This window comes from Epinephelus fuscoguttatus, linkage group LG1 (genome assembly GCF_011397635.1).
Source record: "Epinephelus fuscoguttatus linkage group LG1, E.fuscoguttatus.final_Chr_v1".
Lineage (NCBI taxonomy): Eukaryota > Metazoa > Chordata > Actinopteri > Perciformes > Serranidae > Epinephelus > Epinephelus fuscoguttatus.
In genome coordinates this window covers 52669352-52695047 of record NC_064752.1, presented here as the reverse complement: position 1 = coordinate 52695047, position 25696 = coordinate 52669352, and the positions used below count along the sequence as shown (strand labels likewise).

The 25696-nt window shown below is 42.5% G+C and overlaps 1 protein-coding gene across 1 annotated transcript in view; it reads left to right on the top strand.

Annotated features, from left to right (window-relative positions):
• The first annotated feature begins 9780 nt into the window (after window positions 1-9780).
• Window positions 9781-25696, top strand: part of LOC125886092 (dihydropyridine-sensitive L-type skeletal muscle calcium channel subunit alpha-1-like) — a 542543-nt gene continuing 526627 nt past the window's right edge. The window contains exons 1-2 of the mRNA XM_049572040.1: window positions 9781-10131; window positions 10437-10542. Of these exons, the coding sequence (XP_049427997.1) occupies window positions 9944-10131; window positions 10437-10542 (294 nt within the window). The 5' untranslated portion in view covers window positions 9781-9943. The remainder of the gene's footprint in view (window positions 10132-10436; window positions 10543-25696) is intronic.

Genomic DNA, 25696 nt, shown 5'->3' with positions numbered 1-25696 from the left:
CGGTGTAGGAGCAAATATTTTTTGAGAGACAGAATTTATGCAAAACATCATCTTACATTGAATGGGCAATAGCGCACTTCCTGTTGGACTTAGCTCAGGGGTTGCAGTGCGAGATTTGTAGGGCTTGATGACACGCAACAAGCTAGTTTTGGTTTGGTCTTTCTAAGTGATTCCTACCGGTTGCAGCGGGCATTTTAGTGTGTCTAGGTGGCAAAAAAATGGTCAGGAGGTTTTGTAAGCCATCACCTGGAAGACACTATTAAATCCAAACCATTCAAGTAATGAAAAAGTTATACAGAACATTTGATAAGGATGCGTTGATCTGTGATGTGTGCGAGTTTGAAGCCCTTATGATAAACGGTGTAGGAGGAGTAGATTTTTTAAGAAGTCTTTAAAAAGAGCATTTTTGAGGCGAAATCTTACTTTGAAAGGGCAATAGCGCACTTCCTGTTGGATTTAGGTCAGTAGTTACAGAGCGTGACTTGTAGGTCTGAATGAAACCAACAAGACAGTTTTGGTTCATCTTTCAACGTGATTCCTACAAGCCACAGCGGCCATTTTAGTGTGCCTAGACTGCTAGGTGGCACTAGAGAGGCCATTTTGGCACTTTTCAGATTAATTTGTTCATTTCCTTAAATTTTTCGCCAGTCCTGACATGCGTGCCAATTTTGGTGAGTTTTAGAACATGTTTTGGGGGTCAAATTCCAGTTTAAATTGGCGGCGGATGAAAAAAAGAAAGAAAGAATCATAATAATAATGATAATAAATAATAATAATAAACGTACCAAAAACAAGAGGGTCCTCGCCCTTCAGCTGAGGTCCCTAATAATAAAAAATTCTTGCATTTCAATGTGGTCCTCGCACCGCTAGGTGCTCGGGCCCTAATAATAATAATAAAAAATTCTTGCATTTCAATAGGGTCCTCGCACTGCTAGGTGCTCGGGCCCTAATTAAAGTTGCAAGCAGCTGTGATTGGGCCCTCACTCCCCTATGCAACCGCGGGGGCCTGAGGTACACGGGGGCTGTAGCACGAAGCAAGAAGGGAGAAAAAACCTGGCAGGAGTGAAAAAAACGCAATGTTTTGTTCATCCACCAGGTGCTACGAGCGTAACCAGATGTGGGCAGGTGCGTTCAGGGGTGGACCGTTATCACACATGTGAAGTTTCGAGCAAATCGGACAATGTCAATGTTTAACAGGGCATTTCCTGTTTCCACAAGGGGGCGGCATGAGCAAGATTGCCTACAAGCATATGGAGGCATTGAGGGCAGTGCTCTTATCATGCATAGAAATTTTGAAGCAGTTTGGATGAAGTATGTGGGAAAGAGAGCTGCTTGAATATGGATGGCGATGCATCAAAAATGGCAGTGCCATAGCAGCCATGCCCTTTGACCTACAGACATGCAGAGCACAACTTTTAATCAGCATGGTCTCTGGATGATCTGTAAAAAATTTGAAGTCACTTGGATGAAAACCCTAGGACTAGTTTGTTAAAGTATAACATGTGGAACTCACGCCAAAATTACAAGTCAAAATCAAAATGTGCGACTTCCTGTTTGAAGTAGACCATTGGCGCCAAAGACTTTTCTGTGCGTCTGGACAACATACACATGTGTACCAATTTTCATGTTCCAACTAAAAAAAAACCCTATGGGGAGGGGTTTTCGAAAATTTCACGGGGGCGCTATAGAGGCATTTTGTCTCCCTAATGGGCAATGCCCCTATCAGATGCAAGAGCTTGCCATTCTTGAACTGTGTATCAATTTTCATGAGGAGATGAGGTCGTTGAAGCCATCAAAAAGCCAAATGTATTTAGTGGTGAGGGATTGATCATCACCATGCCCCCACAGGGACACCATCAGACGTAGCTTCACAGCGTTCATAAGGTAGCTTCACCAACTTGTTCTGCATGCATTAGAAGTGGAATAAAGTTGATGCGGTCAAGTTTGTGGCATTAGTACATGTTAAAGTAAAAAGTGGTCACTTCCTGTTACCACAGGGGGGCGCTATGAGTAAGGTGGGATATTAACATATTGGGGCATTTGGGGCGGAGCCATCATCATGTCCAGCAAGTTTGAAGCTGCTGAGATCAAGTATGTAGGTGGGAGATCCATTCAAAATTTGATGGCAAGAAAACGAAAAGTCGCCAAAACTGGTCACGCCCTAGCGGCCACGCCCCTTGACATAGAGAAAAGCTTTTGATCAGCATGTTCTCAGGATGATCTGTAGCCAATTTGAAGTCGATCGGACAAAATCCCTAGGAGGAGTTCGTTCAAATTTAAGTTGTGGAAATCGCCGTAACGAAAAAATTCAAAACAAAATGGTGGACTTCCTGTTGGGATTTTACCATGATGTCAAGTGACATTTTTGTGCGTCTCGGTATGATACATGTGTGTACCAAATTTCGTTTGCCTACAACAACCTAACCCCAAGGAGAGGGGTTTTTGAAAATTTGTAGGGGACGCTATTTCGGCATTTCGCGAAATGATCATCAATTTCAGAATCGAACTAAAGGTATAACCTACACCACTTTCATGTTTACAGTTTAAACTTGCATACTTACTATGGCAGCCACGTGTTTTTCAGATTCGTTGTATACAGTGTTACATTTTAGCATGGCTTTATACAACAGTATGCTACTAATTGTCACAATTTGTGCAGTGTAATTTTGCTCCCTGCTACCCTTAATTAATGGCACTTTAATGATACCTTAATGAAAAGTATTGTCATTATTCTTTTTAATTGATAAAAAATTAATTTGCCATTTAGACACATTGAAGTATGATACATTTCAATACTGGAAACAGTTTTAGTACAGATCTAGACCACATCTGGTCCAGAGCTGATCAGAATGTAATTTTTGGGTAACACATGTTTGCTTATTTGGGCATATTATTCTATGGGCTTATATTAACTTGCTTTTTGCTGCCCTGGACCAGTTTTGGTCCAAAGCTGTTGCAGATCTGACAAATGAGTCCATACCAGGTCAGACCCATTGTCCAAAAAGATACTGGACTGGTGTCGATGTATTTTACCAATTCGGTACGAACTTTTTAGCACTTCTAGATCAGGGTTCAGTTATATTTTGCTGTCTGGGTTATTTCAGCCAAACTCACAGTTTTTGCTCTTCTTCTGCTCTGTAATGAATCTGTCCACCATTATTCCTGCTGACATGGTGTGTGACCAGAAGTGAACGCTCAAAAACAATGTTCTTTTTTGGGCTGCAGTAATCCTTAAATGCTGTAAGAACTTCCTCCATTGTTACATTTTCTCCGGCTGGGACTATAGTGAGTGTGCTATAAACTTCTAGTGCCTCCTCGCCGACAGTGTGAAACAGAATGACTACTTTTACCGCCTCTTATTTGTCCAGCACACCCAAAGCAACAATATACAGCCAAAAGTGTTGCCAGTGAGTATCAGCGGTGACAGAGGCTTTAACTGCTCCGTGTTCGTGCCATTTACTAGCTGTGCTAGGGCTCCGTTAGCTATCAGCTAATCTTCAGTTAGCTCACTTACAGCACCGTCCTCAGCTCACTATGTGACACCATCTTCTGATACCATGTTGTGGCTTTATGTTATGTAGACTACTGTAGTACCACTGTCTGTGGGTTACTAACATATTCAATGATATTCACACACGGGCGAGGCTGCGGTACAAGACTGGTCTTTACAGGTGCTCTTCTCAACAATATACAACAGGCCTGAATAATCAATCACACACCCTAGTGTTGACATTGACAGTCTAACATTATCGAGCACCGAGTGCTTGATCTAATACACAACAAGCACTACTCCTTTCATTTAAACCCTTACTGATGAGGAATGATGAGGATCAGCTGCACTTTAAAAAAAAAAAAGAAAAAAAAAAGAAAAGAAACAAAGGGCGGGCCCAAAACACACAGGCACAGAACAGTCGTAATTGTATTGGAGTTAAGTAGTGGTTTGATCCCTCTGACTGATATGTTAACCCTATGGGCCTGAACGACGCATAGTGCGTCCAAATTCACACCTGTTCTTCTCTACTGATTTTCTCTGCGACATGCATATCACGTGAAACAGCGGAATTGTAGCATTCCGATAAGGCCAAGCACTTGTCGGTAGTCCAATGTTTTCACAGCGAAAAAAAAGGATAAAGTTACACTAAAATTATGTATAACAGAGCTTTCATACAGCTTTGCACACACATTACTCTTGGATGGATTACTCGTGAACGCAGGCTCACACAGAAATGCCACGCATATCACATGAAAGCGCAGGAGCAGACCTTTCCAATGATACCACACACATCATTGTGCTCTCATCCCATCATGCTATAAATCCAGATTAATTGTCTACAAAACAAAAACCTGACGAATTTCTTTACAACCCATTATACAGATCTTGTTATCAGTCACTTCATATAGTGAGGAATATCGTATCTTACCACGTCTCAGGCTTGCGTGTGTTTCTCCCTGTCTATCCACATTTGTAGTCCGGCTTTCAAGATGCAAATATCTCCATATTGTCCAGTTGACAGTCCATCAAACTTTGTATGACAAGACCAGGCACTTCACCTTTGCGCACCCAGACAACTGCAGCCTAATTATGCATGCTGACAGGGCTGTAGTCACCATATACATTGAGGGGGACACGTGTTCCCCCCAATGCCCAAAATGCCCCAATATATAACTGAAACTGAGAAACAACAACAAACTTTGTTTACTGCAAACAAAGTGGCAAATATTATCTTGGAGGACATCATTGCACTTGGTTGACTATTTTTTTATGATCTTAGGTGTAAATATTGCATGTTTCTTTCAGATAAAACACATTTTTGACTTGTGAATGAGTCAATGGAATTTCTTGCAATAATGAAAAAATACTGGCAATCATGTCCGCCTGGCACAAACCACATGTTTTGGACAGCTGTGAAGTGACAGAATGTCCCAGCATCATGGTTCTTATATTGCCAGATTCCAGAGAGTCTCCCCTCTTCATATGTGGCAGAATATGTCAACTTCCAACTTGCTATGGTGAGATACATGTAAAAATGTAAGAATTTAGTCACACGGATTTGTTTTTTTCATTGATATAAAAATTAATATAAAATACAGGCACATAGAATGACGTGTAATGATGGCAAATCTGGTTAGCCCGGACTGTCCTGAAAAAAACAAGATATAGCATGTGTGTGTAGCCTTTATAATGACTGTGATACGAGCTTTGAAGTAAAGGCAGTAAAAATACCCCAAAAACGCCTAGGGCCCACAGGGTTAATAATAACAAACTAAGCACAAAAAGTAAGGGAATTTGTGTTTGGTAGGTTATTTCCTTGTTGTAACAATGCTTCTTGGCAATAACTCTTATGCCACTGGGATGCCTGTTTATTTCCCTTTTAAATGGTGTGGGGTTGGGCCCATGAAAAAATTGTCAGATCTTCTCTGCCAATGCCAAACAGATTTTTTTGCTGTTGACTCTTGTTTGCTGTTGTTTGATGGATTGGATGATTGAAGTTTGAAGAAACAAGACATATTGGCAATTTAACAATTTATTCATTTAACAAACAGGAGCCTCAATAGAGTGTGGACGATCCATAGACAGCCACAACAGCACCTCCTCATGCTGGTCACCAGCCTGGTCACACACGGCTGTGTGATGGCATCCCATTCTTCAACCAGCATTTGTCAGAAGTCAGCCAGCGTGGTTGTGTTGGTCACTCTGGCACGAACAGCACGCCCAAGCTAATCACACAAGTGTTCAGTGAGGTTTAGGTCAGGACTGCTGGCAGGCCATTCCATCCTCTCCACTCCCAAATTCTGGAGGTAGTCTCTGATAAACCTCACTCTGTGGTGGTGAGCGTTCACACCATCACACTGCCTCCACCAAAAGGTGTTACTCTATCGGTGCAGCAATCAACAAAGTGTTCTCTGCGTCTTCTCCACACTTTGACCCTATGATCCAACTGCCAGAGGCAGAATCTGGACTCATCGAACGTAACGTTCCTCCACATGTTTAGGTTACAGTGCACGTGTTGCCAACACCAGCGCAAATGGGCCTGACGGTGAAGGGCAGTCATGGTAGGCCTCCTGGCAGCCCTATGAGACCAGAGATTGGCTGCGTTCAGTCTGTTCCAGATTGTCTGTACAGAGAGCCATCAGCCATATCATCCTGCAAACCTTGACTGCAAATCTGTAGAAGACTACCTACAGTTCCAGAGTGCTGACAGGATGAGGGTGCAGTCTTCTTGGGACACCCACTTGTCTCTGACATCCCCCATTATTTGGAACTTGGCCTTCAGTTTGCAGATAATAATAATAGTTTATATTTATATAGCGCCTTTCAAGACATCCAAGGACACTAAAACAAAACAAGACAGAGCAAGATAAACAGACTAGCTGCCAAAGGCCTGTGTGAATAAGTGTCTTTTCAGCGCAGACTTGAAAGTGTTCAGAGATGGAGCATGGCAAATCTCCATAAGGAGAGAGTTCCAGAGAGTGGGGGACGCCACACTGAAGGCTCTATCCCCAAAGGTCCGCCTATTGGTGCGGGGGATTGAGAGGAGGCCTGGGTCAGAGGACCTCAGGTTAGGTCAGAGGACCTGGTACTAAGGCTCACTCCAAATAATACAGCAATTTGGTTTTGCGGAACACCAGCTTGAAGTTCGCACAGGCCCAAGAGTCAATAGCAACAGCAAAAAAAAAGCTGTTTGGCATTAACAGAGAAGATCTGGCCAATTTTTCATGGGCGCAACCCACACACTCAGCTCTGCTGCTCATCCCACAAATGCATGTTCCTTACAAATGTGGCACCATTTAAAAGCCAATGTCTTCTTTCTTCAGACTTCAATCATACAATCCATCAAACAACACCAAACAAGAGTCAACAGCAAAAAAAAAAAAGCTGTTTGGCATTGGCAGAGAAGATCTGACAAATTGTTCATAGGCCCAACCCTGCACCATTTAAAAGGGAAATAAACAGGCTTCCCAATGGCATGAGATTTGTTGCCAAGAAGCATCGTTACAACAAAGAAATAATCTACCAAACACAAATTTCCTTACTTTTTGTGCTTAGATATGACATATAACTGTCTGCTAGTTTAGTCCAGTGGTACAGTGGGGCGGCAGTAGCTCAGTCCATAGGGACTTGAGTTGGGAACCAGAGGGTTGTCTGTTCGAGTCCCCGTCCGGACCAAAATATGGAGTGTGGACTGGTGGCTGGAGAGGTGCCAGTTCACCTCCTGGGCACTGCTGAGGTGCCCTTGAGCAAGGCACTGAATCCCCCAACCACCTCACCAAGGGCAGCCCCCTCACTCTGACATCTCTCCACTTTGTGCATGTATAGGTCCTGTTTGTGCATGTGTGTCTCTTTCGGACCTGTGTGTAATTGACAAGCAAGAGTGAAAACAATGAATTTCCCCTCAGGGTGATTAATAAAGTAAATAAACTAAACTAAACTAAACTAAACTACACAACCTACGGGTTTGGCCCCTTCAGATGGTCTGTAGATAAATCTGAGAGATTGTCAGATAATTAATGTGAGCAGATGGGAAAAAAGTTCTGATGCACAAATCTGTACTATATTAAATACATTGAAAAAAAATGTGTTTTGCCCTTGCTATTTTCTTTTTGAAGGTTGAGACAGTAGCAATGCAAGAGACACTCTAGTATTAAGAAATGAGGAAAAGAAGCCTGCTGTTTCAGAGCAACCTGCAGGTAAGATATTTAATTAAGTTTATATTGATAATTGTTATTAAATAAGAAATTATTTTTAATCAATATTGGTCAAAGGTTTCTCCTTTTGTCATCTTTTTCCTTCACTATATGTACCTTTGGTATTATATGAGGTTCACAATTGTGTATTTTACCAAGCAGTTGTTGGCTAATTAGTTTTTATGATTCATATGCACTAAAATTCACCGGAATGCAGGAAAAGAAGTCTTTCCTGGTGGGGAACCCCCAGACCCCCCACTTACAAAGTGGCCTGACTGGGGCTGTATTTTGCCCTTTTTTTCTGGTCTGAATGATTTTGCCAGTCCAACCCTGTTTTTAACTGAGCTAAATTGGCATCATTTAAAGTCAGCTAACTGTTATCAAAAAACACATAACTCAACGTACATGGTCTGATCTAAAGATTGAGTGCAGGGTTTCCTGCCTCTTGGTGGTTTGTTTGCTGTACATTTTTGTTCTAACATACAGCACATCCTCCCCACTCGCATTTACAGAGGGAGCATGCCTGTCTGCTGTGGTGACAACAAAAGAAGCAGAAAGTGTGGACCCTACCCATCCACTCAGGGACAACTTGGAAAACAAGCTCACACTTGTTAAAATAAATTGTCATCATTCCCATTCCCAAAAAGCCAGCTATCAGCAGTCTAAATGACTAAAGACCCATAGCCCTCATGTCAGTTGTTATGAAGTGCTTCGAAAAACTGGTGGCACAACATCCCCATCTACCAGGACTTTACCTGGGCTGCAACCACCACAAGAGAGGTCAAGAAGGCCCAACAGAGACTACACTTCTTAAGACTGCTCAGTAAAAGCGGACTAAAAGACAACCTGTTGGTGACCTTCTACCACTCCACTATTGAGAGTGTGCTGCCATACTGCATCATTGTGTGATAAACTGGCTGCCCTGCTGCAGACAGGAAGGCCCTCCATAGGGCTTTCAGGACAGCAGAAAAGGTGAACGGCTGTCCCCTACCCTCTCTGGAGGACATTTCCAGCTCTCTGTGCCACAGTACAGCCAGGAGGATCATCAAGGACAGTTTCCGTCCTGGTAATAAACTCTTTGCACTGCTTCCCTCTGGAAGGTGCCATGCAAGTCTTGAAAGCTACACTGAAAGCCATTGGAACTGTGAATGCTGCTAAGCTGAGCCACCTCACATAAGCTAATAGGGGCAATATTTTACCACAGTGTCCTCAGGCAATACCTTTTTTATAACTCTAAATATGTATAAGTACTTTTTACTAGATCTGTGATTTCATATGTTTCTTCTTAAGTGTGGGTAGGGTATGTTACTTTGTACTGATCAGATGTGGCACTAGAATTTTGTTGCACTATGTGTGAAGACAATACAGGCATTCTAAACATGTACCCCATGTCCACTAGGCCCCTGCCACCAGAAGTGTCTTCATGGGACATAAAACATTTAGTAAGATCATTATTTGTCATAGGGAATCAGTAAATACTACATACTATTCAGCAACCTAAGATCTCTGCTGACCCAGGATGCGTGATTCCAACCTTGTCTCCCATAATACTAAGAACCAAACTCACTTACCTTTTTTTTTTGCCCACATTCAAAATTTGTAAACCTCTCTGGCAGTAAAGTCATTCTTCATTAAAAAAGATAACAAATGTTATTCTCTACAATGCGTGGAAATGTTCAGCATCTTTTTTAGACTTGTGCAAGTTTTAATTTCAATGTTAAAAGGTCATGTAATTGTGTCGTTACAATGCATCACCTCATAAAATTATAAAGATAGACACTATAAAGTCTGTGCTGGAAATGAAATACAAGGGTATATTGTATTGCAATATCATTTTATCCCATTTGTAATAGTTTTTATGCTTCCACCAGCACACTAATTTTTTTAAAAAAAATGATGTGCTCTGACTGTATGTGTGTAAATGTCCTCTTTTGTCACCCCATACTACAACAGCCATGCTCATTGTCTATATTTATTCTCTTGACCCAACAGCTGCTCGGTAAACCAATCCCTTACAAGAAGAGGGGGCAGCTGCCACTTCATAGATAGAGACAGGGAAAGAGAGGGAGCTCAGTAAAACCAGTCAGAGAGAGACAGTGTGACACAAATTATTGAGATAAGTTAATACGGGTTACAAATGAGTGGACAGGTGTAGCCAACACAATTACTGCATTTTGAAAAAGTCTTCAACAGACCTTCTTGGAATACCATCTCTAATTCAAAGCAAACTTGGTACAAATACCCTTTTGAAGCTGCAATGGCAGATGGCAGCAGTCCCCCATTGTCATCCTACATCATGGATGAGGAAACTCTGAAGAGAAAACAAAAAGAGAAGCTAAAGAAGCTGATGGCTACAGGAGGCAACCCGAGGCCTGCACGCTCTCTCCTCTTCTTAACACTGAGGAATCCCTTCCGCAAGGCATGCATCAGTATTGTGGAGTGGAAGTATCCTGCTGTAGTAAAGGGTCCTATAGGGCAGAGGGTTGGCTGGATCAAACATAGGCTAACATTTTATGTGATTCCTGCTACCGCAGACAATATTTATTTTCAGTAACTGCTAAATGTATTTTAAATTTTAAATGTAAAATGTAAATTGTAGTAGCTGTGTGTGTGTGTGTGTGTGTGTGTGTGTGTGTGTGTGTGTGTGTGTGTGTATTGAGGTGTTTGCAGCAGTTTATTTATGTGATGTGGGAACGTCTATATCTGAACTACTATGGATGGCATGTTGGCTTCCTATAAATCAATTTCAGACCTTTTGAAATCATAATCCTACTGGCCATTTTTGCCAACTGTGTGGCCCTGGCTGTGTACTTGCCCATGCCTGAGGAAGACAGCAACAACACCAACAGCAACCTGGTGCGTCAGTATGCTTGGCATCTCGTTGCATTTTGAAGATATTGGGGGGAAAAAGCTTATTGATGATTCACATAAAACTACAAACTACAAATTAGAGGGGATTACTTGACTGTCATGACATGTCAGCTTAAAATCACAGCTGCAAAGCAACAATAGATGTAAAAACAATCTTTTCAATCTTTTCCTCTTTTTCAATTTCTCGTTTAATTTATTGGAAGTGACCAATGTAAGTGCACTTGTCCTTTAAACTCAATTTAAAAAAAAAGCTAACAAAATAAAAGACATCTGGTACATTCGTTACAGGTGTATCAGTTTGTAGAACAACTTTGTAGAACTATTTTGAATAGTTACAACAAGAGGCTGCACTGCAACGTGCAAATCACTCCTTGTGGCTGCAACCTGCGCTCTCTTCATCTACTACTTCATCGCTACTGCTGTACACAATTTAAAAACTAAAACATCCATAATTCATGTAGGAACTGCTGCAGCCAATGTGCAGCTGGTGGGAGCTGCAGGACAACTGAACCACCATGATCAGTTTTTTAATGCTTTATCAGGCAATAACTACTCTGGACACTGCTTGAGTGTAATTTTTGGGACAATTAAGACAGGATTCGGGATTCGGGACAACTGCTTGGATTTCGGGACTGGTCTCCCTAATAGAGTTCACTGTGAGACACTGTTAAAACTTTTTTGATAACTTTTGATAAGCTTGGTGCATTGTAAATCCACATTTAAAAAACTAACAAAACGGATCTATGATTATGGAGATGTCAAAAATGTGTTTCTACTCAGGCAGACCTTAATGGTTGTTGAGGGTTTTTTGTAGAGCACATTGAGCTGAACCTTTATCTTGCATTTCAAGAGGGGGGTGTGGCCTTTCCAAAACTGAACTTTTGGGTCCTAATTTTAGCAACCCCATCTGGCTGATTGGTGTAATATGTATTAAGGAGCATTTGCACGTAACTTTCAATCACTGGTGAAAATTTCATGTGTCTGTAATGTACTATCTCATGGGAATTTGCAAAAACAAAAAAAAAAAAAAAGAAAAAAAAATCTAAATGAAACAATAATTCTAAAATTAATTCACACAAAACAATACGTTTTCGGGGCATTGGTGGCTTAGTGGTAGAGCATGCGCCCTATGTACAAGGCTGTTGCCGCAGCAGCCCAGGTTTGACTCCAGCCTCTGGCCCTTTGCTGCAAGGCACTCCCTTTCTCTTTCCCCCCTTCACGCTCATCTGTCCTATCGATTAAAGGCTTAAAAATGCCCGAAAAAATATCTTTAAAGAAAAACAAAAACAAAAAAAAAAAACAATAGGTTCTCAGCCCTAAGGGATTGTACCCCTAATGAATGTAGCGGGAAGCAGCAAGTCTGGGGTTCAACCGAGCATGGTCTGTTAGAAATTGAAAGCTGAAAAGGATCAAGACCTAACTAATAAGTTTTATGATAATGGAAGATGCTTATTCATTTACAGCTTGGTCACATGCTTCTGCAGCAACGCCATAACCTGCTACTGGTCAGTTGGTAAAACAATTTGGAGTCATGTTTCAACAGCTTAAAAATTCCCACCAAGTTTTGTAATGATTGGACAAACAATTTCTGATTTTCAGTTTGTGTTTTGCCATACCCATTTTGTAATTTACATTTGTAGCATCCCCCAGTAATTATTTTGAATGGACCTTTCAGGGTATGTTTTAGGTAATTATGTGAACACATTTTGCAAGTTTTGTGATGACTGGCCCAACGGTAATGGATTTACATTTATTTATTTGCTGATCCACACCCATTTTAAAGTTCATTGGTCAATATCTTCAAAACCCAAGGAGATATCTCCAGGACTTTAAGAGCTTGATATAGGCTTAGTCCAGTCATTTTCTATAGAAACAAATTGTACAAGATGAACCTATGGTTTAAGAGGAGATGTTGATATATTTTATTATTTTTTTATTTTTCAAAAGATTGAAAAATGCAGAAAAATCTAGTCAGGCAGACTGTTTTGGCTCTTGAAGCTTTTTTTCCATAGAGCCCACTGAACCTGGGTGTCAACTTCTTGGACTCTGCCTGCAATGGTAGATCACAGGTTGACAGCCACACCCGCTTTCAGGCAGCCCTTGACATCAGACGAAAATGCCTGACTCCATCACATTTCCACCAGAGAAGGGGGTCTCCGTCTCCCTGAATAACAGGCTCGCAGCAACAAGCAGTTATCTCTGCTCCTGCTGGCTCCTGTATGGTGCCGACCGGACCTGCCACCGCGTCGGCTTTTCTTTGAAAGATGCTGCCCAGAGTCATCTTCTTTTGGGTGGTTCAGGTTTCGCTTCTCCTCCCTCCACTCTGATGGCCACTGGACCTGCTGCTGCTGCTTCCAGAAGTTTTGAAGTTGTGGGGTTTTTTTGGGACCAACTCGCTTGATGCGCGGCTTGCCATGTTTTCTTCTCTTTCTCATGTCCGAGCTGACGACGTCACATCCAAAAACTTTATCAAATGTCATCTCCCGACAACAGTTAAGGGCAGTTATAAGAGAAACATTATAGCCTACTATTAGTTTTAAATTGTAATTAGTATTAAACTGAAAACTCAACCAAACATGCATAGGTGATGGACAAGCACTCATTATTAAGACATTAAATAAATTACATTTAATATTATATCAGGCCCCTCTAGGCCTATATGAGCGGCAGATTTTTTTTAATGATGGTAATGAAACTGATACCGTTGCTATTTTTATATACCGCAGGATACCTTATTACTGTATTATCGCCCAACCCTAATGAGAGTGCAAAACGTCTTCCAGAATACTGATGTAAACTAGGATCCCTGGAGACCACACTGGGAGCTTGGGCAGGTGCATGAAGTGGGCCATCTGACTGAATCAGTCTACAATCATCAGAATGGTGGTGTGCCCATTGGATGGTGTCAGAAGTCCAAAGAGAAGCCCATTAGAGGATGTTGGACCTCCAGCTCTGAGGAATGAACAGGGGGTCAGGAGGGCAGGAGCTGGTTCTCCAGAATGGCCTAGACTTGGGGCAGCTGTGGTTCAGAGGTAGAGTGAGTTGTCCACTAGATTGTCCATTAGATTAGCGGCTCGATGCCCATCTCCTCCAGTCTTCCTGTGGAAGTATCCTTGAGCAAGACACTGAATCCCAAATTGCTCCCGATGGCTGTTCCATTGGTGTGTGAGTGTGTTAAAAACTGAGTAGGTGGCACCTTATATGGTAGCCTCAGCCACCAGTGTGTGAATGTGTGTGTGAATGGGTGAATGTGACTCGTAATGTAAAAAGCGCTTTGAGTGGACAGATGACCAGAAAGGTGCTATACAAATGCAGGTCCATTTACTTTCTCCTCTACCTCCCAGGTGAGTGAGGCAACTAAATCAGGAGCAGGGGGGCTAGGGGTGGCTCCACAAACTGGTGGGACAGGGCGTCGCAGGAACCAGCTTGGTAGAAGAAGGAGAATTTCAACCTTGTAAAAAACAGGGATCATCTTGGTTGCTAAGAGTTAAGCGTTTTGGCGGACTGGATGTACTCAAGGATCTTGTGATCATGCGAGTCAGTTGCACCACTCCACCAGGGCCAGCTTAACAGCGGGTAGCTCTTGGTTCCCCATGTTGTAGTTTCTCTCCATCAGATAGAGTTGCCTAGAAAAGCAGGGGCAGGAATGGAGTTTCTGGTCATTAGCAGCCCACTGAAATAGGATGGCTCCCATTCCAACATCGAAGGCATCCACCTCCACAATAAATTGCTTTCAGGGTCAGGCACTTGGAAGATCGGGGCCAATGTTAACTGTACCTTGAGGTTCTGGAAGGCCTCTTCAGCCAAGGAGGACTACTGGAACAGCACCTTGAATGAGGTAAGGAATGTGAGCAGGGCAACCACAATGCTCTTGCCACAGGTGAATCTCAGATAGAAGTTTGTGAACCCCAGGAACTGCAGCTATTAATGTGAGTTTGGGACAGGCCAGGATGTAACAACTGACCCCTTGGCAGGGTCCATCTGCATGCTTCCCTGCCCCATGATGTATCCCATGACGAAGACAGATGAGTATTTCTCAGCTTTGATGAACAAATAGTTCTTTAGGAAGTACTAAATGATCACATAGAAGTGATGCACATGCGCATCCTTTGACATTATTGACAAGGGCCTGGAACAAGGCTGAGGCATTGGTGAGGCCGAAAGGTATAATTTTTATGTCATATTTATGTCCTGTTGGGGTGTTGAATGGCCATCTTCCACTTGTTACCCTCCTGGATCGAGTGGTAGGTGTTGTGCTGGATGACGTGATTTTGCAGGACCAACATTGCAATCAACCAATCACAGCCCTCTGACATCAGTGTGCTGCTCCTGTGCTTCTTTCAAAATTCCTTTGTACTTCTTCAAAGCTGAGCTAGTTTTCCAAATCAAAGTTAATACAATTGAACAAAATCCACAGTAACATTGAACAAAAACGTTGTGAGCAACAGCAGGGTTAGCGAGTTGTCCTGCTAACTAGGTTGGCAATGCTAATCAGTAAACTTGCTGATAAACAAGAATATTAGTGAGCTAGCTAGGTTCATTAATCACGCGTTGGCATCAGGGCCCAAAGAAACCACCTTGAAAACCTTCCATTCAGCAGTTCCTTAGTCTCCTTAGGGGAAGAGTTGTAGGGCTGCAGGGAGAAAAGGATGGAACAGTGCATGATAAATGGGTTGCAGCCTTTAGGATCTTCAGCATTCCACTCTGGGCTCCCCACCTGCAGCTCCAGTGCAGTCCCCAGAGGTGCAGGTGTTGAGCAGAAGGAGGAGCTGTTATTGCCAGCTGGGTCAGGGTTCCTGCTAGCTGCTGGACTTGGGTGGCTAGTGCAGCTAGTGCATGCTCATGGGTGGTTCGACCTGATTTGCCTCAGAGGCTGCACTGGCTGGCAGTGCCTTGTGCTGCTGGAGGATGTCTTCAACACTCTTGAGGCTAGAGGCCTCTCGATTGTACTGTAATGGGTTGTCTTTGGACCCAAATGCAGTCTCTGGATACCAGGAACAGTTGATAAAGATGTGTTTACAATTCAACACTCCAACACTCCACAAAGTCCGGCTGAACCGAGCTGGGAGACAGGTGAGTGAGCAGTAATGCTTGCCCAAACACACAGTTCAGTTCAATAACATGCAATGGTACTGTGTAGAAGCAGGCAGGAGATGTAGTGGGGAACCAGATAAGTACAAAGTTCAGGCAGAATAACCAGTAGGGGACAGGTAGAAGGTAGGTTGAGGCCACGCAGAGGATTGAGAAGCCAGCAGCTAGAAGGCTGGTGCATTTATCAAAAATCAGATGAGGCAGAGGCGGCAACATCGTCTGGAATAAAGTGCTCAGGAGTCTTGCATGAGTGGCAAAGAACAATCTAGCAACAAATGTCTGTGAGGGTGGGCTATATACAGGCTGTGAGTAATGAGAAACAGGTGAACTTTATGAGGTGGATGTGACCGATGAGGCGGGGAAAACCAGGGTGAATGGAGAATGACTGACTGGGAGCTGGGTGACTGGGCATGCAGAAAAGAGCAGGTCACCATGAACACAGAACTGTGACACTGAGTACAAATCCTAGCCATTTAGTCGTTTCAAATTAAATCAATCATTTATTTAAGGTACAACTCCAGTGAAATGCGATCCCATTAGCTCCTTTAACTTGTACACTGTAATTTAGACCTTTATTGTGTCTTCTGCTGCTTCAAAATTGACCATGCTTCTGGATGGTTCCAGTAATACATAGTTTCTGATTGTGGAATGATTTAACTGTCCAGTCATCCAGACCTCCAAAAGAAAGCCGCATGGTTGCCTTTCCTTTCCCACTTCTGCATGGTGTAATCTGATCCACAACAGGGCCCACCAGCACACCAGTCCCTATTCACCAGAAAGAACACTCCTCCGTACACACCTGCACATGAGAGAGAGAGAGAGAGAGAGAGAGAGACTCTAACTTTTAAAACAATGTTTATTTACATAATATTATAAGGACAAAATCTGTTTCTTTCTCATCTACTTCAACTGGTAAACTGAAAACAATAAAGTACTACAATTCCATCACTACACACACACACACACACACACACAATATTGGGTTAAAAATTAAGGACCAGTGAACCATCTTCCGTCAGTGAACATAAAGCCTGTCTAATCCCCCACAGAGCCTTGAAAGAGTCCAGATTACTGGTCAGTGTATAGAAAGCGTGTTCTATTTTTAGACAAGCCGCCACCAGACCCTTCAGACTCTGCACTACATCGGTCCAGCCCTGACCTAATCTGGTTCTTCCTGGTCATCCAGATAGCTAACTTTGCAGTTCCAAACAGAAAATTGATTAGAACCAAAGTTGATCTCTTACATTATACATATTTAGGCCCAAATACAAAACAGGGGACAGAGAAAGTCTCTCTCAAAGCCTCCACCCATTCCTGCAGTACCCTAAATCAGCCCGCTAACCGAGGACAAGATACCACTAAGTGCTCAAGTGTCTCACTTTGTGCACAGAACGGACATCCCTCCCCAGTGCTTGGATCCAGGTGAGCTCTGTGTCTGTTTGTGGCTATTGCTCCATGTATAATTCTCCATTGGAGGTCAGCCACCCGTTTCTCAACAGGAGGCTTATACAGGACCCTCCACCTGCCTTTCGGGGTAGAGTCTGAAGTAAAAACCTCATTCCACCTTGACTCTTTTACCTCAGCCAGAGAGCAAAGGTTCAACACCTTCACACAACGTTGATATAGCAGCTTCTTCCCACAAGAACTGAAATTGCCCAGCACTGGTGTTTTTAGAGAGAGAAGTCTTCCACTCTCCTCTCTCCACTCTCCAACTGCAGGACTGACAATCATGGAAGGGCAGATGTACTTTTCTTCACTCCACTGGTCAACCAGAGCACGATTTTTTACAAACACTCTCAATGGTGGCACAGACAGGGACGGCCAGACTTCCTCCACAATCCTCCTCAGCACTCTTGATGATCTGATGTTAGTGATATCACCAAGTGTTTCCATGGAAGCTTTTGCCAGATGTCCCAGTTTAATAATGCCAGCCTCAACAAACTTAGTCCTAAATGTACTGGTGGAAAACATGGTGTTTACAATGAAGTCATTATAAAACAGTGGCTCCTCAAATAGCCACATTCCTGGTCTGGGGTCAGGAGTCTGTGTGAACTTCAGCGTCTTCCAGGCATCAAGCACTGAGGTGTAGAAGGGTGTAAGCCCAGTCAGGTCAGCTTCAGGTCTCAGCAGAAACAATTGTTTATCCAGCCCAAGTCGCCCAGCTTTCCTGAGAAGCAGCCGAGCAGGAGCCAACCAGCCGTGACTGCAGCCATACAGCAGCCTCTGCGCTGTCTGCAGTCTGAAGGCTGCAGTTCTGGACACAATGTCTATGAGTCCTTGTCCTCCCTCTGCCACAGGGAGATATAAGGCCGATGCCCTCAACCAGTGCTGACCAGACCAGAAAAAGTTCACAAGGAGCCACTGCACCTCCTTCACAAGTCCTGGCGGTGGCACTAAAACAATGAGTCTGTGTCACAGAGATGAGGCAACAAGGTTATTAACTATCAGAGCTCTCCCCCTGTAGGACAGGTGAGGTAGCAACCATTTCCATTTAGACAACTTGGCTTCCACCTTGTCCAGCACTCCCTCCCAGTTCTGCCTCTGAAAATCCTCAGTTCCTAAGTATACTCCTAAGATTTTAGCTCTCCCTTTTCCCCACTTCAGATTCCCTGGAAGACCAGGAATGCTCTCCAAGCTCCACTTACCCACCAAACAAGCTCCACTTTTTCCCCAGTTAACCCTGGCTGAAGAAGTTTTGGCGTATAAAGCCAGGCTTTCTTTCAATGCTTGGACGTCTCCCTGATCCTGGACAAACACATTTATATCATCCGTGTATGCTGATACAACAACAGGAGGGCTTTGAACTAGCTCTGGCAGAGAGAGACCCCTCAGCTTGCTCCTCAATCTGCGGAGAAGAGGTTCAATAGCAAAACTATAAAGCTGCCCTGAGATGGGGCATCCTTGTCTTATCCCTCTCCTCACTGGCACAGGGCAGCTCAGCCCTCCTCCCACCTTTACCACACAACAAGCACCACTATACAGAAGCTTTATCCAGGACATGAATCCCTCCCCAACCCCAAAAGCCTGCAATGTAGAAAAAAGAAAAGTATGATCAACACGGTCAAAAGCCTTCTCTTGGTCAATGGATATGATACCAACATTGATATCATATAACTCACAAATATCAAATACATCTCTCATCAGGAATAAATTATCCAGCACAGACCTATCTGGAACACAGTATGATTGATCAGCACCAATTAACATTTCAATGAAGATTTTCAGTCTATTTGATAAAACCTTGGAGAGAATCTTATAGTCCGTGCATAAGAGAGCTACTGGTCTCCAGTTTTTTAAAAGGGCTAAGTCTCCCTTCTTAGGCAGCAGAGAGAGAACTGCACGCCTACAGGAAGCTGGAAGTGTCCCTTTTTCAAAACACAAAAATGTCCAAAAGGTCATGTCCCAAAATACTCCAGAAATGTTTAAAAAAGTCTGATGGTAAGCCATCTATTCCAGGAGCCTTGCCTGACGCCATCTGAGACACAGCAGCATTCATTTCATCCAGTGTTATGTCCAAACTTAAAGTGTCCTGATCCTCTGGACTCAGCTGAGGAAGCCCCTGCAGAAGCTCCCCAGCAGCATCCACATCACAGCTATCCGCCCTGAACAAGTCCGTATAAAAATCCACTGCATGTTTCATCATCTCCGCTGACTCTGTGGTCACCTTTCCATCAGGGAAACGAAGACACACCATTTGTTTCCTTACACCAACTGACTTCTCTAAATTAAAGAAGAAGGTTGTCAGTGCATCCATGTCGTGGAGTTTAGTGAAGCGGGCTCAAACTAGAGCTCCTTTAGCGCTCTCTTGCATGAAAGAGTTTAGTTCTTGTCGTTTAGAAAGTAAGACATTGTTATTGTGCTGATCAGATTGTGAGACAGCAAGATTTTCCAGGTCTCTTATCTTCTTCTAGCCTTTGCACAGCTCTCTTAATGTTAGCTGTCGAATAAGATGTATATTCCTGGCAAAACACCCTAATCTGAGCTTTTCCTCCTTCCCACCACTGGGAAAGGGAAGTAAAATCATGTTTCCTTGATCTCCAGTAATCCCAAAATAATTTGAATTTTTCACAAAATGTTTTATCATGTAATAATTTAACATTAAAGTGCCAAAAGGATTTTGGTTTTCCAGTGGGAGATAAAATCAGCTCCATTACAATTTAATGATGGTCTGTAAAAACAACAGGGAGGATCTGACAATTAACAACTCGAGTAGTAAAAGAACCAGACACATAAAACCTGTCTAATCTAGCTGCACTAACTCTACCATCTGTTATTTTGACCCATGTGTACTGTCTGACTGAAGGATGTTTCATCCTCCATACATCAACCAAATCTGTTTTCTTTAGAACATGAGATAAGACAGCAGATGACTGAAAGTGTGGCTCCTCTCCAGTCCTATCTAAAGTAAAATCAGTGCAGCAATTCCAGTCTCCACCGACTACAATACACTCCCCTTGATCAATGTCACTTAACTTTTCTTTAATTATTTTAAAAAGCCCTTCCCGCTCAGAGCCTTGGTTAGGTGCATAAACATTGATCAACGTAAAAACAAAACCATCTATCTTAACTTTCACCATGAGGACTCTGCCCTTCACTATTTCTGTGCTGGTTAAGATGTTAACTTTTAAAGTAGGTGACAATAAAATCGCAACTCCTGCACTAAAATTTGTCCCATGGCAAAGGACATGTTGCCCTCCCCACCATAAGCCCCAGTCGATTTCATTCATTACATCACTGTGTGTTTCTTGTAGAAAAACTATGTCTAGTCTTTTCTGTTGGATGACTTTTGCAATTAAAGCTCTCTTCTGTGCATCTCTGCCCCCATTTATGTTTAAGGATGCCACCCTCAAACCTTGCATATAAAAAGAGGAGAAGAGACAGAACAATAAAGAGCCAGACAGAAACAGACAGTAGAAAAAAGACACCCAGTGTTGTATGATCATGGTACTTTAATTAAGTTTCATTTTCTTTCCCCCTTTAACTTTTAAAACTTTTCTTAGGCCACATGTTTTCGGAGACAGTAACATTTCCTGCCATCCAATAAGTCCAAACCAACAACCTTCTGAAGTTTTGTCACTGATTTGATAAATTTTCCAACATCAGGAAAATAATCTTTGACTTGAATGGATTTACCGAATGTGTCATCCAAAAAAACATTTATCTCTTCTAGAGAATACAGATCTACATTTTGCGAAACACTTTCAGTGACAGAAACATTATCTGATTCTGATTCACAATCCACATCAGCCTCATCATCCTCAGGACATCCAGCAGACTCCATCACCTGCTCCTCTGCTTCCCTGTCCAGTCTGACCTGCAGCAGCTCAGCATCCTTCACAGCAAACACCTGAACATCTTCACTCTGCCCTGTGTGGACTACAGGTTCAGCCTCAACCTCTTGTGCATTATCTTTAGACACCGAGCCAACAACACCGCTGACCCCGACCTCGGATCCACCGACACCAGCAGTCAGTCCGATCGTGGAGCCACCAACACCAGCAGCCGACCCAAACACAGAGCCACCAACACCAGCAGCCGGCCCGAACACGAAGCCACCAACACCAGCAACTGGCCCGATCACGGAGCCACTGGCACCATCAGCCAGCCTGATCACGGAGCCACCAACACCAGCAGCTGGTCCGACCATGGAGCCACCAGCAGCGGCGACCCCGGGCACAGAGCCGCCAGCCCCGCTCCATACAGGTGAGGCAGCAGGCCGCTGCCTGCTGCTCCCCTCACCGCTGTCAGGCACAGCAGGTCCCGCTGCGTGCTGTCTGTAGGAACAAGCGATCCGCTAGTGACCCACTTCTCCTCACTCGAAACACTTCATGTTCCCAGAGCTTGCATACACTATGTAGGACCCCTCCTCATATTTGACATGGAAAGAGACATCCAGTGTTTGAGTCGGAGACTCCAGAAACATAAACACTTGCCTCCGCAGAGACTGAACATGTTTTAGCTTAGCGTCCTTGCAGCCCAGACTCACCGTCCGGAACCCGCTCGCCAACCTCCCGAAGCGCTTCAGCTCTTTTTACAGCGCCTCATTGGAGATAAACGGAGGGACTCCGGACACGGTGATCCGAGTGGAAGGCACCGCCAGTGGGGAAACCTGTATGAAGTCATTGTTCACATTTAGACCTGTCTCTATGAGCTGATGGACAAACCCCTGCTCCATCAGGAACACCACCACAGCTTTATTCATTCGCAAAGCACACGAGATGTTTCTGTGCCCCACCTGTTCACCTACCACCAACAGAACATGCTCCACCGTGGTGTTGGGACGCGCTACCACCCTTACTCCATGCTTCAGAGACAGGGACACCATCTCAGAAGACGCCATCCCTGCCAAGAAACACTGTTTACCGTCAGCCAAAAAAACCACCAGACACAGACCAAACTACACTAACAACTACCACAAACAACTACAATCATACAATAAACACAGGATGAAAAAAGAAGAAAACCATTCAAACTCACCGCACTCTCAACCACCAATCTCCCAGCATGCACTCTGACAGAGAGACAGAGAGAGAAAGACAGAAAAGGGTGGCTCTCTGTCTATCTGCTTGAATACTCTTTGTGTCCACGGTGGCAATGGATGTTTAAAGAGACCAGGATACAGCATTGGAGGCTGGACCCCATTTATTCCTATGAAAGTTACTCAGTTGTGCATAAAGCCAAAAACAGTTAACTGCTGCAAGTAAAATTATCTGGATATTTGGCATTGCTTCTGCATTGGGCCCTAAAGCACTGGAGACGTCCATCAGCTGAGCCCGCTACTTACGGCATAGTGCTCCAATAAGTTAAAATCACTTAAATGTGCAGATCTTCTAGACTTCCCAAATGTTATCCAACCATAATAAAAGGAATTATTTTGTGGGGGTTGTGACATTCAAAAAAATGTATCCACTGATTTACAGACGTCTCTTTCACTATTTAAGTATATGAGGAAAAGTCTTTTGGGGCCCAGTAGCATCACATGGTAAACTCAGATGTTTTAATTCCACTGTTTGGCCACTACAAAAATAAGTTTCAAGTTTTCAAGTCTCAGATTGAGAAGTACCATAAGCAGTAGGCTACTGGTTGAAAAAGCTTTTTGTTTTCTTTTTTGCTAAACTTTGTTTTATTTTATTTTTAATTTTGTTGACAATCACATAAACAAGAATACAGAGGGGCATCTCCAACATGTGTGGTTTTTCTTCTCAGTTCTTTGCAATTAGTCCAGTTAATTGTAGGTAGCATCACTTTCCATGTAGGTGGTCCATTTCCTCCAGTTTTTGTCAAATATATGTCCCTTGAGTTTTAGTTGGTAAGTCAGCTTTTCCATTGAGTGAATATCCAGGATGATCTCAAACCATTGCTCCTTGTTTGGTATTTCTACTTTGTACCAGTTCCTAGTTATAGCCTTTTTGCTGGCAATAAGTAAAATTTTAACCAGATACCTGTCTTCTTTTTGCACAGCATCATCAGTTTTTCCCAGGTACATGACAACACAGTTATTTGGGATATCATATCCAATATGTCATTAATAGTTGTATTTACAATATTCCAAAAAGGTTTTGATTTACAGCAGCGCCAGAAGACATGTGTATGGTTCCCCTCTTGGTTACCACAGAGCCTCCAGCATGGTTGTTGGGTCTTTAATTATCTGCTCTTGATCTGGGGTGTTATGAAGAACCTAGTGAGGTTCTTCCAACCATATTCCCTCCATGTTTGTGAGCTGGTGGTAGTGCATTGTGTCATGCACATTTCGTATCAATCATCGTCCAAAATGTCAATATTTAACTCTGATTCCCATTTGCTTTTGAGGTTTAGCGTTGAGTTTTCTCTATTATCCTGAAGGGCTTTATAAAAGGCTGAGATGACCCTAGATTTACCCTGATGATATGCATCCACTATAATTTGAATAATGCCATTCAATTCGGTTTTAGAATCAATTCTAATCTCTTTCATAACGTGATCTCAAATTTGTAAATATCTGAAAAAATCTTGTTTTTCTAATCCAAATTTCTCTTTTAATTATTGAAAACTCAAACTTCCCCTGTTTAAAAATGGTACAGAGATTGCAGTGCAGTAATTCCTTTCTCTGTCCATTGTTTAAACCTTGAGTCATTCAGACCTTGTAGAAACTTTTGATCATACGCCACCCAATTTAATATTTTTCTCTCTGCTTGTAATTTGTATTTCCTCATTATCTTTTCCCAAATTTCCAGAGAAAAATTTGTTATTGGATCTATTGTCCTTTTAATCATTTCCTTTTGTTCTTTATTACCCAACAAAATTGGAATTTGTAAATCTGTAACTTCCATTTCCACATCTTTCCACCTCGCTTCATACTCAGGTATGCACCAACATGCTACAGGTCTCAGCTGTGCTGCATAAAAATATTCTTGCAAATTTGGCAAGGACATTCCACCCCTTCTCCTTGCGAGTTGAAGAGTTTTATATCTTGTTCTGGGTTTTTTGCCGTTCCAAATGAACCTTGATATGCTTTTGTCCCAGGAGATAAATTTGTCTTGAGGTATCATTATTGGTAAAGATTGAAAAAGGTATAACAACCTTGGTACAATATTCATTTTAGCAACCTTAATTCTGGAGCTAAAGTCAAGGGGAAAAGTCGACCACCTTTGCATATCTTTTTGAATGTTTAGGTCTATCACATTATAGTTGGCTTCATATAGTTTGTCAAGTCTCTTTGTTACTGTAACTCCAAGATATTTCATGGTTTTACAGTTCCAGTTTAGGCTGTATGTATCCCGAATTTTTTGTGGTGGGGAGTAGTTAAATGTAAGTATCTGAGTTTTTGCCGTATTAATTTTATACCCTGAATAGTGACCATAAACCTTAAGAAAATTCATCAGCATGGGGAATCCTTTATCTGGGTTTTTTTAAAGAAAATGACCACGTCGTCCGCAAAGAGTCCAATTATATGTTTTTTATTCCTAATCCCTCCAGGTTAGTATTCTGGCGAATTGCTTGTGCTAAGGGTTCGATATAAAGGGTGAAGATTGTAGGGCTCAAGCAACAGCCTTGTCTAGTGCCCTTTTCTAATGTTATCCTTTTTGATAGCTGTCCATTTACCTTAATCCTAGCAGTTGGATCTTGATATATAGTTTCAATGTTCTGGACTGATTTTTCGTTCAAGTCAAATTTTTTGAGTACTAGATATAAAAATGAGAATAAGAATGTGTTCTCCTAATATTACCTTGGGTTTGGTGCCCTTTAATAAAACCAGTTTGGACCTCATCAATGATATCTGGTATGAAGGTCTCAAATTTTCTACAGAGTATTGAAGTATACATTTTATAATCAACATTTAGGATTGAGATTGGTCTGAAGTTACTGCATTGTTCTGTATCTTTGCCCTCTTTTGGGATAAGTGATATAATTGCCTCTCGCCCCAAGCCAGCGCCACAGAACCAGCGGCCGCCGCCCCCAGTTAAGAACTAAACTATGATAAATGACATAAAATTTTGATGTAGGCCTAACATAAAATAAATTCGTTATTAAATAAATTAAAACATATAGCCCACAGTAGATATAAAAGTAGAGCATGCTAAAAGTAAATGCAATAATAGGCTAAATGGTATCTAAGCAATAATAAAGTGTCTAAACAATAATAAATTGTATCCAAGTTATCTATTAGGCTACCATTCCACTCTGTAAATAGATTTTAAAATTTCACTATAATTTTAAGAGTCAATGGGATCATTGATGGAATAGACATATCTTTAATGAATGTATACGCTCCAAACAAAGATGATCCAGCCTTGATTAAAACTATCTTCAATTTCATGTTGCAACGCAGCAGCGGAATGCTGTTACTGAGAGGAGACTTCAATTGTGTCATGTCACAGACCCTAGACAGGCAACCTTCTCCTGTGGCTCCACTATCAAGGATGAGCATGATGTTAAAGGGGCAATCCATAGAATCAGGCCTTATAGATGTATGGAGACATAAGCTGCCAAATCAGAGAGATTTCACATATCATTCATGTAGGCACTTATCCTACTCCAGAATCGACTATTTTTTCACCCCCAAATCGGA